The 17,617-nt window shown below is 44.2% G+C and overlaps 1 protein-coding gene across 1 annotated transcript in view; it reads left to right on the top strand.

Moving 5' to 3' along the window:
• Positions 1 to 3,566: 3,566 nt before the first annotated feature.
• Npl (N-acetylneuraminate pyruvate lyase) overlaps positions 3,567 to 17,617 on the top strand; it is a 37,090-nt gene continuing 23,039 nt past the window's right edge. The window contains exons 1-3 of the mRNA XM_051185990.1: positions 3,567 to 3,677; positions 13,998 to 14,071; positions 15,359 to 15,446. Coding sequence (XP_051041947.1) covers positions 3,610 to 3,677; positions 13,998 to 14,071; positions 15,359 to 15,446 — 230 coding nt within the window. The 5' untranslated portion in view covers positions 3,567 to 3,609. The remainder of the gene's footprint in view (positions 3,678 to 13,997; positions 14,072 to 15,358; positions 15,447 to 17,617) is intronic.

Below are 17,617 nucleotides of genomic sequence, written 5' to 3'. Positions count from 1 at the left end.
TGACACTTGGGGACTCTGCAGAGCCAGGTAGCCCGGCCTCCAGGAATCCCGTCTGAATGGGTCATTTAGGCTTTGACCAGAAGGGGATTTAGCCATTGACTCTAATACACCCATCACTTGTTTTAAGAGGTTGCTTGCTTTTTTTTTTTTTTTTTTTTTTTTGGCTTCTTTTGTGTTTTCTAATATCCGAATTTCTAGTTAGCCAAGTATTTCTCAAGTCATTCTCCTTGCTCAGAGCTACATCAAATCCCCTGGCCCCCTTTTAAACTTGGCGGTTTTAAAAGGAACTTTGGCTTCTCTGCTCTGCTGTTCCTACGTGTGGGTGCAGGTGTGAGTTTCCAAGGTGCTACTCCCTCCCCAGCGTTTCAAAAAGAACATTCCAAATTCACTTTAAATGTGAGAACGTTGTGATTTGCTATTAATTTAAATTACACTCCCAAGGCAATCCTAAAATTTGTATTTTAAAACTATCGATTATTCACTGTTAAAGCTTACCGATTTTGTTTCGTTGGGTTTTTTTTTTTTTAAGGGGGGGGTCACTTGAGACAGGGTCTCTCTTGTCCTAGAACTTTCTGTGTAAACTAGGCTGGCCTTGAACTCACAGAGGTCTGCTTTGCCTCTGCCTCCTGAGTGCTGAGTGCTAAGATTAATGGCACCCATAACTACACCAAGCTTGTGTTTTGTTTCCTTGGGATAGTATCCTGTGTCTCAAGCTGGCCTCAGACTGACTGATCCTCCTGCTTCCAGGTGACTTGCAGCCTTGGACAGGAATTAAACATATATCTTACTTATAACTCTGATGTTGTGTTTTGTCTTTGTTTTTTGAGAGACAGGTTTTCTCTGTGTAGCCCTGACTATCCTGGAACTTGCTTTGTTGACCAGGCTGGCCTTGAATCAGAGGAGATCCACCTGCCTCGAATCAGAGATCCACCTGCCTCTGCCTCCTGAGTACTAGGACTAAAGGTGTGCGCCACCATATCCAGCTTCTGTAAGGGTTCTAAAGAGAAACAATTCTTCAAGGGAAATTCTGAAATTAAACAATTTTCAGTTTAGAGGATCAAGAAATCTATTTTTCTTCACAAGTTCTCTTTGTTATGTAGCCCTGGCTGTCCTGGAACTCTTTCTGCCTCTTTCTCCCAAGTGTTGGGACCAAAGGTGTGCGCTACCATGCCTGGCTGAATCCTCTAATTTTTTGTTTTGTTTTGATTTTATGTTCTTGAAACCGGATCTTACATAACCCAGCTGGTTTCCACTCACTATGTAGCCACAGATGGATTTGAACTCCTGACCCTCCCGTCTCCACCTCCCAGGTGCTGGGAGGTGGTGCACAGTAATTCCTTGATTCTTAAAGTGAGTTTAAAAATAGGGCTACACTGAAGGGATTGAAGTGGGAGACAGATGCTGTGTAACAAAGAGAAGCCAGAGGAAAAGGCAGACAGCAGTCACGGAATGGGTTCGAACAGTAGAGCCGATACACTGCAGGCATGAAGAACCCTCCCAGGCAGGCCAGGAAGTTGATATCCTCTGAATAGGACAGAGACAAGATTAGAAATGTGGGTGTTCTGGAGGTTTCACAGTGATTCCCAGCCCTCGCTCTCTTCTCCCACAGGCCCCACATTTTTAACTACTCAAACTGCATCTAAGTGGTTATTAATTTAATAGCTCTCAAAGACACATAAGACTGCCAATCAGAACTTAAAAGAATGTTGTCATTAAATGTGAACCAAGTGTAGCCCGAAGCAGAACATGGAAGTCTAGGTAGCCAGAGCAGACCATTTGATCTGGAACACTAAATGATGACCGGCTCAAGCACTTGGCTTTCTTATCTTTTTAAAGTTCTTGCCCCATGAAGGTCCTCTTGGACCTGGGTCAATGACCACTGATCCAGATAAAAGGTAGCATGGGGTAGGTCATGAGATTGGCAGGAGGAGGGAAGGAAGTTCCAGGTGAGAAGGTAGCAGTTTAAATGATTCGGGACCTCAATAAGCAAAAGTGCTGAGTGTTGGGGAGGAAGCACAGTCACAGGTAACTGTCCCCACTGGACAGGACTTCATGGACAACACCGAGCCTATGCTCCCATGACCAATTGCCTGGCAGTCACCAAGCATGTTGTGTCGATTCATTTATTTGACTCTATGAAATGTGGTTACTATTATTCGAATTATAGAGGGATAAAAAAGCATGGAGAGAGAATTGGTAGAGGCAAGATGCAGGCCCTTGAAGTCTGACTCCAGAGCTACCCTCTATCTTCCCTCTTGTAAGGAAAGGGAAGAATTGAGAGCCTAAGATGGCCGGTTCACTCTGGGTATCTTGAGTTAAGGTCACTATAGGAGTGCCAGATGGAACTATTTTGCAGCAGGTGTTGTGATTTGCCTCCTGGATCCAGGCTCTTTCCCAAGATACGCATTTCCCTGGTGGGTCTGGGTTAGTATGGACAGGTTCCCCCTGCCTGATGGACAGGTCCATCAGTTCTGGATGAACAAATGAAATGAGGTTGCCCGCTTCCAACAGTGAGTGCCTGTCAGGGGAATCACCATCGGGGGCAATCTGAAAAGCTTGGTCAGTCTCCCACACAGTCATCATACATGAATTGAAAACCAGGTGTTAACTGGGGTATAGCGGAATTGGGTAAGAGCCTACCATGCACAAAAACCTGACTTCATCCTGAACCACAAAAAAAATAAATAAATAAATAAATAAATAAAAAGTGTGGTGGTACATGCTTGTAACATACTATAAAAATATAAAAAGAGATTGGGTATGGTGACACATACCAGTAATCCCAGAAACAGGAAGGAAGAATGGGAGTTCAAGTTCGTCCTTGGCTACTTAGTGAATTAGAGGCCAGCAAGGCCTACAAAAATCCTGCCTTAAAAAAAAAAAAGGTTCAGCAGCTCGCTGCCAAGCCTGACAACCAGAATTCAATTCCTGATTCTGCATAGCAAAAGGAACGAGCTGATTCTCATGAGTTGAGTTGTCCTCTGACCTCTGCATATGGTCTGTGATATGTATGTGCTCATACCTAGGCACATACACAAATAAATGTTAAAAAGAGACCAGAAATAACCCAGAGAAGCTGCAAAATAAATCAATCAAATTTAGAATATCGGAGCATACATAGGTTAGTTGAATGATAGTTAATATGATTCATTGAAAGCGTAAGTGTTGCATTTTGGTGGCATTTCACTTAAGATGGAGGAGAGACTACCTTCTTTCTGACTTCATTCAGTTTAAGTAATAGCAATTCCTCATGTGTCTGAGACCCTAGAAAGAAGTTGTAGCCATTGTCCTGGGTCTGCTGGGTTTTACCCCTACTCTCGAAGTCTCAGGTCCCCCAATTCTCTATGTAGCTAAAAATGGAAGGCCTTCCAGATAGTGTTTTCCAGGGCCACCCTCTCTTTGTCTTAAAGTCTCCCCACCAATGTAGTTCAGCTCTAAATTTTTACATTCTTCTACTTGCTCTGGGTGTTTCTATGTTGTAAGCGTACTTTACAATACTAACCTGGGATTGAACTTTGGCCTGGGAGTTTGGTCATTAATTGACATTCCTTGAAGAAAGAGAATAATGAAAGTAATGACACTGTGTTTTCCAGACCTCCCAGCAGCTCGATGGCCTTCCCTAAGAAGAAACTTCGGGGTCTTGTTGCTGCCACCATCACTCCAATGACTGAGACTGGGTAACTATGGGGGGGGGGCGAGAAGGACCTGTTCCCATTCATGGAAAAGGTCAGAAGCTCCAGTAGTCATTGCACCTCTGGAATGGTCTTACCAAATGGTTATCTTCTGTAGTGTTCCTGTCCCACTAAGTCAGAAAAGGGATGCCCATCATTGTGGTGATAAATGAAGGGAGAAGGAATTCTCCTAGTGACTTTAGCCCTTGGAATTAGAGGAGAATCCTATCTAAGCATGACTACTGTCCTGGTACCTCTAGGGATTCTGTCTCTTTGTGCCTCTGCATCATTGATGGCTGGCAATGTGGCTCACTGTGATCCCTGGAACTCACCACAAAAAAGTCGGGGAGGGTGCTAAAAGATGGCTTAGCTGGGAAAGTGCTTGCTGCACAAACGTAATGACCTGGCTTGTAGATCATCAGCACCTGTGTAAAAGTCAGGCCGGTGTCCCAGTGTTGCAGAGGTGGAGACAGAAGGATCTCTGTCCAGGGCTTGCTGACAAGCCAGGCTATCTGAATCACTGAGCTTCAGACATTGCCTCCAAAAATAATGATAAGTTGGAGAGCAGTTGAGGAAGACAAACAAAGTCAGCTTCCAGCCTTTGTCTATTTGTATGCACATGCAAACATGTACCCATATACGTGTATACTGAAAAACACATCCACACCACATTACACACATCCATCAACACACACACTACACAAAGAAAACAAAGCATGTTCATAGATGTTATCTTAGGATATTGCTGTGTAATGAAACCATGACCAAAAGTAAACTGTGGAGGAAGGAGGAAAGAGTTTATTGTGCTTACACTACCTATCACCGTTCATCACCAAAGTTAGGGCAGTTAGCGCAGGAACTCAAACAGAGAATGGACTGATAAGGAGGCCATGGAGGGTGCTGTTTACTGACTTAATTCCTGCGGCCTCCTCAGCCTGCACTACCCATAACGGGCTGGTCTTCCCCACAGCAACCAGCAATTATGAAACTACACTATAGACTTTGCCTATAGGCAAATATTTTGGGTTTTTTTATTTTTTTGGTTTGGTTTCTCAAGACAGGGTTCTCTGGCTGTCCTAGAACTTGCTTGTAGGCCAGGCTGGCCTCAACCTCATAGAGATCCACCAGCATCTGCCTCCTGAGTGCTGGGATCAAAAGTGTGCACCAACACCCACCTGGTTTTGTTTTTCTAAGACAGGGTCTCCCAGTATATATAGCTCTAGCTGTGCTGGAACTCACTAAAGAGCAGCTTTGTTCTAGGCAATCTGGTTTTGGAGGGGGGGGGCAGTTTGAGACAGGATTTCTCAGGCTGTCCTTGAACTCAGAGATCTGCCTGCCTCTGCCTCCCAAGTTCTGGGATTAAAGGAGGATACCATCACCACCCGGCTCAGTACTCCTTTAAAAAAGCCTTTTTTGTGGGGAGTTCTATTCCTAAATTTATAAACCTTTTTAGAACATCAAATTCTCATTTAAAGGTGGCCAGGTAGCCACATCACATTTCCCTTAGATATTTTGAGCCCAAGACTGTATGAAAAATCCCCATTCTTCCTGGAACTTAACTTGCTGACATATTGTTTAGATCACTCTGTTAGCTAATAGTCTTTTTTTTTTTTTTTTTTTTTTTTTTCCTGTTACTTCTCCTTTTCAACAAACTTCCTGGAAAGACTAAAGTCAGCTGTTTCTCAGTTTCAGCTACTGGTTGGGTAGATAAGCAAGAGACATGTGACTACAAGAGCAGGCCGTATTTGCTTCCTGCTACACAGTGAGATCCTGTCTATAACACAGCTCAGCACATTCCATCTTGTCCTTGCTTGTTAACCTCTGAAGTAGCTTTGCCGAACAGCCTTAATCTTCTTCTGAGACACACAGAGAGCAGGCGTGTGTCTTTCCCTGTTCTGCTGTTATGGGAAGCACAGACCCAAAGTATTACAAGCAGCTGACTGATCTCTGAAAGTTGGGTTGTGTACACCTGCAAACTCACCACTTGGGAGGGAGGGACAAGAGAATCGGTTGAAGGCCACCCTTAACTACTCAGTGACTGTAGGGCCAGCCTGAGCTATGTTAACTCCTTAATACTCTTATGGAGACTGGAGAGATGGCTCAATGGTTAAGACACTGGCTGCTCTTCCAGAAGACTTGGGTTTAGGTCCCAGCATCCATATGGTAGCTTACAACCATCTGTCCAGACATCTGATGCCCTCTTCTGGCTTTCCAGGGCACCAGGCATGCACAGACTTACATGCAGGCAAAACACCCATACATATTAAATATGCAAATCTAAAAGAAAATTAAAACATCCAAAACCACTCCTATATGCACAAAGAAGTTTAAAACACCCAAGAACAAGTGGACATTAACATATTTAGCCACAGTAAAATCTGCCCTTCTGAATGTATTCAAAACATTAGATGGAAAAAAAGGGTTCATGGAATGTAATACATTCATCCAGGTGATGTGGCATTGTAGTGGTGTTTCTAACCTGGCTTGCAACAGAAAACCGCAGCCTCTATAATTCCCATTGACTGAATACAGATACACACACAACACACACACACAAGTAACCTCAGCTGTCCTCAAACTCACAAAGATGCACCTGCCTCTGCCTCTGCCTTCTACATACTGGGATTAAAAGTGTGAGCCTTTTTTCCTCCTTAATCTCATAAAAACTTATTTGGCTCTCAATGATACCCCAGAATAAGGAAATTGGAAGGAAAAATAGACTAGCTTGTAGCGCCTGTGCTATGATCTGTTCCATGAAGGCCTAGAGATTGAAATAAGAGACATGACAGCAGGTTATTCGTTCAGTGGCAATGTCAGAACACCGAATGCCGGTTATTGAGGGGATGGAGTGGGCTTATATACTGATTTACAGCACAGGGAAAATAACAGGATTTTCAGGCTTAGCTCCTCCCCACCAGGTGTGTGTTAGCAAAACAGCAAGAGTACCAATGACAACTGGGGAAAGAAGGGGCAGGAAGAGTACCAATAGCAGCTCTGGGGCAAGCAGTTCCGGCCAGCAACTTCAGGGTTGCCCAAGGTACTTCTGTGGGAGATGCAGGGCCCTATACTAGCTAAATGAATTTTCTTGAAAGTATCAGGTGTCAGTGTCAGGTGGTGGTAAGGTAGAGACAGGCAGATCTCTGTGAGTTCAAGGCCAGCTTGGTGTACAGAATAAGTTCCAGAACAGCAAGAGCAGCTAAGGCTACACAGAGAAACCTTGTCTCAAAAAAAGAAAAAAGAAAGAAGTGTGTGCCAGTTTTACACCCAGCAGCTGTCTTGCCTTCCAGAGGTGCTGTTGGGTTCTCCAGAGACGGCTCAGTGGTGAAGAGAACTTGCAACCCTTGCAGATGGCCCAGCACCCACATGTTGACTTTCAACACCCTTCACTCCTAACTCCAGTTCCAGGGCACCCAGTCTGGTCTCCTCAGGTATTAGGTGCTCACACAGTACACAATCACACATGCAAGTAAAATGTTCACATACCTAAAATTTAAAAAAAAAAAACGAAACTGTCTTTGAGCCAGCAAAATGGCCTGGTGGGTTAAGTGCTTAAGTATCCAGGACCCACATAAAAAAACAGGAATGGTAACATTTGCCTGTAATCCCTGTAGAACAAAAGACCTAGTCTCAGCCAAGGTTCATAGTAAGGACCGTTAGCTGAGGTTACCCTCTGACATTGCACACACTCTCACACATATGAACATATCCATGCACAAGGACACACACAAAAGATAAAAGCAAGCTGTTCTTCATATCCTATAAAAGGAGACTTCAAGCCATACAATCTCTATGGTGCATGAGTGTCTACAGTCTACTATTGTGCCATTAACGACTTTGTGAGTTTCACAATTCATTAAGACTTTTAAAAGTACCTGCCATACCAGTCTGTCTCTACCCTGCAGCCTAGTAGTTAGATCTGGCAGGTTCATTCTCCTTTACTGCAATCTGTTGACTCTCCTCTCCCAAAGCCCTGCTTCTCGATGTACCAGTCCTTAGACCAGTACCACACAGGAACTTGATAGGGTTGCAGGCCTCGGGTCTTACAACATACCAGCAGTCCGAACCTGCCTCTGAACAGTGGTCCATTACAGACTGACGAGCCTCAAGATGAAAGGCAGACTCCCAGCAGACAGCACAGGCAGGCCTGCACAATCTACATTTTATCTCTGGCATTTCAGTTAGTTTCCCCCAAACAACACCACATCCTTTCTTTCTTCCCAAGAGTGAAAAGGAATTTCTGAAGAGTTTGTCTTCCCATCACTGAAATACACTGACCATACATGGGTGAAGAACACACAATACTTATTTGCCAGGCCTGGAAATGGCAACCATACAAAAGAGACAACATCGGTTAGGTTTAGATACTGTCTTTAACCAGTGTGGGGTGGGAGGACGGCAGGCACTTTTAGATGGAGAATAAGTGAGCCAGGAGTAAACAGTGGTTTGTAAATGGTTCTCTAGAGTGATTGTCTTGCTGGAGTGACCACAGATGATTACCTCCAGGTAAGGTTTCATGAGGACATAGGACAGCAGTTGTCCCTCTGGAGGGATGTCCATTAAGAAAATTTCAAAGTCTTCCACCCTGTACCCAGGAGAAACAGCAGCAGCAGGCAATTCTTCCCCATTTCACATTTCTTCTTTAAAAAAAAAAAGTCTAGAGGCACCCTCCTGTGTGACCCCCATGGTATCTTTTTACATTGCATCAAATATATCTGTTTTATGATGACTGTTACCATATCTGTGTGGGACCACACATGCCACAGTACACACATGAAGTCAGAAGACAACCTACGGGAACCATTTTTCTCCTTCCACCGTGTAGATCCCAGGGATTGAACCAGGGTTGTCAGGCTTGGCTTCAAGTGCCTTTACCCGCCGAGCTATCTTGCCAGCTCATAATAACATTCTGGTTTGTACCTGCATCTCTCAGCAGGCTTTGAGCTGTTTTCACTCAGGATGGACAACATACAAGGACTAAATGTATCTTATTTATCTTTATGCCTTCAGCATCTAAAAGAGTTGACTTGTCACTTTATCAGGGAATACAGCTCTGGGGTGACTAATGTCATGACAGTCAAAGAGGAAAGGAAGTTAGTGTTTGGTTGAACCAGCATTGCATGCCAGTCATTGTGATGTTTTATCCACACAGTCCAGTTTCACCTTGACAGCTCGACCTTGCAACTCTATGTCATAGCTGGAGAAATTTTAAGAAGTCTCTCTTATCTGGGTACAGTAGCACATACCTGTATCCCAGGCTTCTCAGGAAACTCAGACTACAAGATCATTTCAAACCTGGCAACACAGTAAACTGGATAGAGAAGGAGGGAAGGAAGAACGGAGGGAGAGAGGAAAGGAGGGAGGGAGGGAGGGAGGAAGAGGAGGGACAACAGAATAGATGGAGGGAGAAAGGAGGAGGCCAAAATGTCAAAAAAAAAAAAAAAAAAGCCAGGCAATGATGGCGAACACCTTTAATCCCAGCACTTGAGAGGCAGAGGCAGACAGATCTCTGTGAGTTTGAGGTCAGCCTGGTCCACAAAGCAGAGTTCAGAAACCCTGTCTGGGGATATGGGGAGGGGGTTGTATTTTCTCCGTCAAATGCCATAGCTTTGCTGTGGCACAGAGTGTCTTCTGCTGAGCCACCTTACAGGGCCTGGGTGAGTGAACTAAGGAGTGTCTTGTTAAGAGCTGCAAGCTTAACCACCTACAGCAAATGTCAGGCAGGGATCTGAAAATCTGAGGTGGTCTGCAGGACATGGGACCTTTAACAGCACAGATGTTTTGAGAAATTAACTTTAGCCAGGTGGTGCCCCATGCCTTTAATATCACCATACTAGGGGAAGAGTCTACATAGTGAGTTCCAGGACAGCCAAGGATAGTCAGGACTACAGAGTGAAAACCTGTCTCAAAAAAAAAAAAAAAAAAAAAGCTTTATTAGCTATCTGGCTTTTCAGTCATTCATGGGGCATGTGATCACGTGTGTGTGCATATGTGGAAGGCTGTCAGGGGCTTCCTTTGTGGGGCTTCCTTGTCTAGCAGCTCCTCCATAGGCGCAGAGGGTTCTGTCATGCTACTAACTGGTTCAGAGGTAGATACTTCCTCCTGTCCAGTGCCTGGCTCTAAACTCTCTCCTATAAGCGTCCATAACCAAAGAGTATCTGTAGGTATGCTTTCAGGTCCATGCTCAGTATAATACTGTTGTATTTTTAACCTGACTTCATTCCATACACTGGAGTCTACAGTTCCATGGTTGGGAAACTCAGGACATACCTACTTTACAAATTCTAAACATTTCTGTAATCGTTGCTGCTCAACTTATATTCCCATTGTTAAAATATCTCTAATTGACTGTCCTGTCAACTGCTTGCTACTTCTCTGTCCCATTATTACAATTACATACAACTTTACTCCTGACTTACAAAGTTCACTCACCGCACTTTACTTCTTTTTTCCGAGCACTCACTTCACCTTTGAGGTGTTTATTCTTCTGCGGTGTCCATCACTTATTGCTCCCTCCCCCCCCTACTCAGTCCCATGTTTAGGTGCCATATGTTGGGAGCGGTCTTTGTGGGGCTGCAGTCAGAGCCAGCCAAGCCGCCCCAAGTCCGTACCTGAGTAGGGGAGTGTGGATGAGGGAAAGGCTAGCTACAGATAATAAAGAAAGAGAGAGAATAAAAGTCAGGAGGGCAGATCAGTCAATACTGAAATGCCACGAGTTTATTTTTCACCACTCTTATATACCTTATCCAAAAAGGGGAATACAGTATTATGTATATGGAACAAGCAGACTTTTCTTCCTTGCCTATTCTAAGGCTTCAGTAACCACACCTTAGCTCCAGCTTCTTGTTCCCTAGCCTTGAGGTCAGGAGTAGCTGCACCTCAGATTAAGGTCTGTTGTTATTTAGAACTAAAATAGCCAAACATCCTACTGGAGCCATGCCTTTGGCCTTTAGGTCTTATGACTTGCTGAGGACAGCTTTGAACTCTCTGTCCTTGTGCCAAGATGGAGTGCAGCCATCTTTATGGGCATCTACAGAAGACCGGGGGAAAAAAAAAAAACTCAAGTATTGTTCCTTACATGCCATCCACCATATTTTTTCAAATAATCAGTGGCCTGGAACTCCCAAGTAGGCTAAGCTGGCTGGCCAGTGAGCCCCAGGGATCTGCTGCCTCCCAGCGGATATTTTTTACATGATTTCTGTGCATCAGACTCAGGCCTTTATGCTTGCAAGGCAAATATGGCACCAAAGTCCCCAGCCCAAAAGTCTTTTAACATTGTGGAAGTCAGGCAGAAGTTGTTCTAAAGGTTGCCCCTTTTCAGCTGAGAACATTTTCTAGAAGATTCTCCTACTGCCTAGAAATTCTAACACTGCTTTCTGTTTGTTTGTTTATTTGTTTGTTTGTTTTGGGTTTTGGTTTGGTTTGGTTTTTGGTTTTTGGTTTTTCGAGACAGGGTTTCTCTGTAGCTTCGGAACTTGTCCTGGAACTTGCTCTGAACTCAGAGATCTGTCTGCCTTTGCCTCCAGAGTGCTGGGATTAAAGATGTGCATCACCACTGCCTGCATAAGTATTTTTTGTTTTTTATTTTGTTTTGTCTGTCTCAAAAAAAAAAAAAAAAAAAAAAAAAAAAAGCTTAGATTTGCTGGGTAGTGGTGGCACATGCCTCAGGAGGCAGAGACAGGCAGATCTCTATGAGTTCAATGCCAGGCTGGTCTAATTTCAGGACAGCCTCCAAAGCTAAGCAGAGAAACCCTGAACAACAACAACAACAACAACACACACACACACACACACACACACACACACACACCATGTGAAGTTCACTGAGGAAGGAAAGAAACTTCAATTTCAGCCTGGCGTTGGTGATGGCACATGCCTTTAATCCCAGCACTCCGGAGGCAGAGGCAGAGGCAGGTGGTTCTCTATGAGTACAAGGCTAGTCTGGTCTACAAAGTGAGTGCCAGGACAGGCTCAAAAACAATACAGAGAAACCCTGTCTCAAAAAAGAAAGAAACTTCAATTTCACCTTCCTACATCTGCCTGAGGTACTACCAGCTCCCTAGAAAGAGGTGCATGCCCAGACAGAACCAGACAGACTCCAAGAAGAGTGGTAGGAAGGGAGGAGGCAGAGTTTTACCCTGCGCATCTCTCCAAGCCCTACCCCATGACTTCTTCCCAGCCTCCCTTCTTGAGGTTTATCATCTGCATGACTGAACCCCCATACACTTAGTTCCTAACCTAGTCATAGCTTTCAGGTTTTAGTTAATTATATACGCAGCCTCCTAATGTAATGGTGAAGTTACAAAATATCAAAGCCCAAAGGCAAAGCTGACCATATCACCACAAATTTGTGTTGTACAGAGCACCAGGGGAGACAGTGGGCAGTGTTAGGGTACTGGGGCCCACACCACAGCAGAAAGAGTCTTCTTGTGGTCTTAAAGCTCATAAGCAGCCCTTTTCCTGACTGTAGGCCAAGCTGTCTTTGCTCACATTATGTCTGCAATCTTTGCTTTTAGTATCTTTCCCTTTCATCTCAAAATCTTCTTTTCTCTCTTTGTTCCTGTTCCCTTGACTGAAATTCCCTTTGATGTCTGTTGTCTAGGTGCACAAGATTTTTTTTTTATTGTTGTTTAAGGAATAGAATAAGTAAAGATGAAAAGAATGTTAATAAGGCTAAGCCCAAATAAGGAGGCCCCAGTCCTGCTATACCAAAGCCTAAATGACAGCCAGCTAGTTCTCTGTGTTCTTGGCAATGTAACCATGGTTCTGCAACAGTAAACCCAGACTCGCCACATAGTTTACCTTAGAATTTTTACCCTCAGTCATCCATCCTCCCCACCTTAATTTTTCTTTTTCTTTTCTTTTTTTTTTTTTTTTTTTTTTTTTTTTTTTTTTTTTTTTTGTTTGTTTGTTTTTGAGACAGTGTCTCTCTGTGTAGCTCTGGCTGTCCTGGAACTCACTCTGTAGAATAGGCTGTACTCAAACTCAGACATCTGCCTACCTCTGTCTCCTGAGTGCTAGGATTAAAGATGTTCACTACCATTGCCCTGCACCACCTTTATTTTTCAAAGTGATCAGCCATTTAATGCAGTTTTTGAGCTCATTTGTCAGTTTTTACATTACTACAATTTTAAGAAGAAACACCCTTGTCACCTTAAGCGTCAGATCTTCACGAGGTCATTTTGCTTCTGACTGAAAAGTACAAGCAGCCCACATGGGGAATTTGTTAAAGCGCAGATTCCCAGCCAACTGCTATAGACCATGCCTGCAAAGTCAACTGTTCAGAAGCTGAGGCAGGGATATCAGGGAGCCAAGACCACCTACAGCTACGTAGGGAGAGGCCAGCCTGAGCTACATGAGACCCTCCACCTGGACGTAGTGGATTCAATTCTAATTGACACAGCTCAGCTAAGTAAAGAAAGAACAGAGACAAAGAGAACATGGGCATTATTTCCAAAACAGTGTTCTCCCTAATGAAGGAAGCATGGAGATTTGATTTAGGGAGTCTAGACAGAGCTGGCTCCAGGCATGTGAAGTTCAGAGTTCACTCCTGAGCATTCTCAGTTAAAGGTCATACTTTTTTTTTTTTTTTCAAAAGATTTGTTTATTTGTAGTTTATGTGTATGGGTATTTTGCCTGTATGTATGTATGTATGTGTATCACATGCATGTCTGTTGCCCTAGGAGGAGGCTATCAGATCCTCTGGAACTAGAGTTTCAGATGGTTGTGAGCCACCATGTGGGTGCTGGAACCAAACCCAGGTCTTCTGCCAAAGCAACAAGTGCTCTTACCCACTGAACCATCATAACTTTAAAAGAAAAAGTGGTAGAAACATTTGGGAGGTATGCTCAGCTCAAAGTGGCAGAGCACTCCTGAAAGGGCTAATGTGACAGAAATGCCTCTGGGAATGCTTGACTTGCACCAGAAGGTTTCTCTTGCAAATAAAAGGTAGTAGGATGGTGAGATGGTTCAGCAGGTAAAGGTGCTTGCCACATCTCCAAACCTGACGATTAGGTTCAATCCCTGGGACCCACATGATGGGCAGAGAGAACAGACTCCCTGCCTCCAAAGTTGTCCTCTGACCTCTACACACATGTTGTGTCTCATACACACATTTACATACACATCATACATCATTACCACCAGCTGATGTCTTGTCCATCCATACAAGGCAAGCTATCTACCCACTAAGCTATGTACCCAACCCTGGAGTAGATTTTTAATAATTATTAGTATGAGCAGTTCATGAGCTACCAATTGGTTAAGTTATCGTCAAAAAAAAAAAAAAAGCTAAATATGCATGCTTCCTTATTTTGCCCTGTCTTTTAGAGAAATCAACTTTGCTGTAATTGGTCGGTATGTGGATTACCTGGTGAAAGAACAGGGAGTGAAAAGCATTTTTGGTAAGTCCCTTGAGATTTCTCTGAATGCGTCTAGCTCAGGCCTTAGCTGCTAGTATACCTCATCTGACCAGGAGGTCACAGGGCACGTGTCAGAGGTCATGGTGGAGCCCTGCTGTGATAACTAGACATTCTGAGTATATACACTTACTAACATTAGGTTTACAGATCCCCATAGTATCTCATTTGCAGTGTATGCCAACAAATACATTGTTTTTTGTCCCCACTTAGAGATAAAATTTGATGGCATAGAGACTCCTGAGGTCATGAAACCAAAAGGCAATAGAGTAACAGCCAAGTTTGACTAAGAAACATCTTAGCCCAGCACCCATTGTGTCCCAGCACTTGGGATGTGGAGGCATGGATCTCTGAGTTCAGGGCCAGCCTGCAGAGCAAGCTCCAGGACATCTAGGGCAACACAGTCTTAAAAAAATGCAACAAAACCTCACAAACAAAAAACACCTGCTCTTTTCTGAAGGAAATGGAGAAGCAATGAGCTCAGAGGAGAGGGAAGAGGGGGTGAGGCTTGGAGGAGCGGAGGCTGTGGTCGTGATGAGAGAAGAGTAAATAAAGAAAAAAATTACAAGGGATGAAAAAATTAAAAAGAAAACCAAATAGAAGTTAAGCCAATGTGGTGGCATGCACCTATAATTCCATCATTTAAGAGGGTGAGGCAGGGATATCATAAGGCCAGCCTAGATTACAGTGCAACCCTACCTTTCAAAAAATATATTAGGGCCTGGAATTGGTGGCACACACAGCAAACACCTTTAACCCAGCACTCAGGAGGCAGAGGCAGGGGGATCTTTGTGAGTTTGAAGCCAACTTGGTCTACAAAGTGAGTTCCAGGAAAGCCAGAGCTACACAGAGAAACCCTGTCTTTAACAAACCAAAAAATAAAAAAGACCAGAGAGGTGGTTCAGTGGTTAAGACTTGTTGTTTGTTTGTTTGTTTGTTTGTTTTGTTTGCAAAGGACCTGGGTTTGATTCCCAACACCCACATCAGCACAAGTCATGGATGACTAGGGGGCTGGAGAGATGGCTCAGAGGTTAAGATCACTGGCTGCTCTTCCAGAGGTCCTGAATTCAATTCCCAGCAACCACATGGTGGTTCACAACCATCTAAAATGAGCACTGGTGCCCTCATCTGGCACACAGGCAAACACTTCCCGCTCCAGGCTTTGTTTATTCAAAGAGGTTTCAGACCCCCCCCCCCCCAGACCTAGAGGGTTGGAGGAACAAAAGGCACTGGCTGGTTCCACTGACTGACGGACCTCTTTGTTTGGAACAGTGAATGGCACCACAGGAGAAGGCCTGTCCCTGAGTCTCTCTGAGCGTCGCCGGGTGGCAGAGGAATGGGTGACACAAGGAAGGAACAAGTGAGTAACTGTGCTGAAATAAAATGCAATCCATGGGCAAGATCTGTATTGAGCAAGGCTCTTCCTACTGTCCCAGCCCTGCCACCTCCCAGTCAGCTTCGAGCAAGACCCGGGTCTCTGAACCTCCCATGCTTGGCAAGGAGCTGCCTTCCCTTTCTGTGGAGGCAGCCAGACCACAGAGCACACCTGCTCCCATTCAGAAACTATCTCTCATCCACCTGGAAGGCTAATCTCAGGGGTTCCTGCCCTTGAACTGAAAGAGGAAGAGAAAGTGGCTTGCTATTGTGTGTATCATCCCTCCATCATAGTTTGGGTTTCTGTTGCTGTGACGAAACCCCATGACCATAAACAGCCTCGAGAGGCTTACACTTCCACATCATAATCCATCACTAAGGGAAGTCAGACAGAGCAGGAACCTGGAGGCAGGAGCTGATGCAGAAACCATGGAGGGGTGCTGCTTACTGGCTTGCTCCTCCTGGCTTGCTCAGTGTGTTTTCTTATACACTATCTGGTTAAGGGCTGAGCCCTCCCACATCAATCATTAGTCAAGAAAATCTCATAGAGACTTGCCTAGAGGGCAATCTATAGAGGTGTTTTCTAATTAAGATTCCTTCTTCCCAGGTGGGCAGTGGTAGTGCATGCCTTTAATCCCAGCACTCGGGAGGCAGAGGCAGGTAGATCTCTGTGAGTTCGAGGCCAGCCTGGTCTACAAAGCTACTTAGAGAAACCGTGTCTCCAAAAAAAAAAAAAAAAAAAAAAAAGGTTCATTTTTCCGAAACAAACTAGATGTCCCTCAGCTAAAGAATGGATAAAGAACATGTGGTATATTTACAAATGGAATACTACTCATCAGTAAGAAACAATGACATCCTAAAATTCACAGGCAAATGAACAGATCTAGAAAAAAAAATGACAACAACAAAAAAATAAAAACATTATGAGTGAGGTAACCCAAAACCAGAAAGACAAATACAGTATGTAGTCACTCATAACTGGATACCAGACAAAAAAAACAAAGATACCCAGCCTACAGTCCACAACCCCAGAGAAGCTAGAACCTTCTTCCAGAAACAGATGGAAGCAGATGCAGAAATCTATGACTAACCATTGGGCAAAACTCCTGGAGTACAATTGAAGTGAGGGAGAAGTGATAATACGAACAAAGGAGTCAAGACCATGATGGGGGAACCCACAGAATCAGCTGATCCAAGCTAGTGAGAGATCACTGACTCAGGTCTGACAAATGGGGAACCTGCATAAGACTGAACTAGACTCCCTTAATATAGGTGACAGTAGTATGACTGGGACAGTATATGAGGCCATTGGCAGTAGGTCCAAGATCTAACACTAATGCACAAACTGACTTAGTGGAGCCCATTCTATATGGAGAGATACCTTGCCCAGCCTAGACACTGGGGTGTGGGGATGGAGAAGTACCTTGCTTGGTCCTGCCTCAACTAGATGATGGGACAGACTTAGTAGACTTCCTAGGGGAGTCCTTACCCTCTCCGAGGAGCAGATGGGAGGTGGGGGGGGGCGAGTTGGGGGTTCGGGAGGGAAGATGGAGGGGGAACTAGGAATGGAATGTAATAAATAAGTAAATAAGATTCCTTCTTCCCAGATGACCCTGCCTTGTGTCAAATTGACAAATGTAGCCAGCACACTCACTGCTTCACTCCAGGGACCTAGAGTCTGCCCTCAGTCTGCTTTCCATCCAATTGGGAGTCAGGTTGTGAAACCCAGTACTCCCTGCTTCTGAGTTTACATGGAGGCAAACTAGTGGAGCTTAATAGAAACAGCCAAGCAAGCACTTCTTCCACCTGGCTGAGTGGAGTGGAGAGAGCAGGAGGATGGTGTCCATACAGGAAGTTTCCTTATCCCTGTGTTCGAATGCTAGCATATCCCACCAGAATGTTTGTTGGGTGGGCTTTTTTTTGTTGTTGTTGTTGTTACTATTTTTGTTTATTTATTTGTCTATTTTGGGTGGTTCATTTATTTTTTTTAAATAGGGGCAGGGTGAATCAGCTGCCCAGCTCCATTATTATTATTATTATTATTATTATTATTATTATTATTATTATTTATTATTATATGTGTGAGTATGTGGGCAACATGTGAATGTCAGAGGGCAGTTTGGGGGAGTCACTTTTCTCCTCCCACCATGTGAGTCC

The sequence above is a fragment of the Phodopus roborovskii genome, unplaced genomic scaffold (assembly GCF_943737965.1).
Source record: "Phodopus roborovskii unplaced genomic scaffold, PHOROB, whole genome shotgun sequence".
Classification (NCBI taxonomy): Eukaryota; Metazoa; Chordata; class Mammalia; order Rodentia; family Cricetidae; genus Phodopus; species Phodopus roborovskii.
Note: the sequence above shows the minus strand (reverse complement) of the source record. Positions and strands in the feature narration are given on the sequence as shown.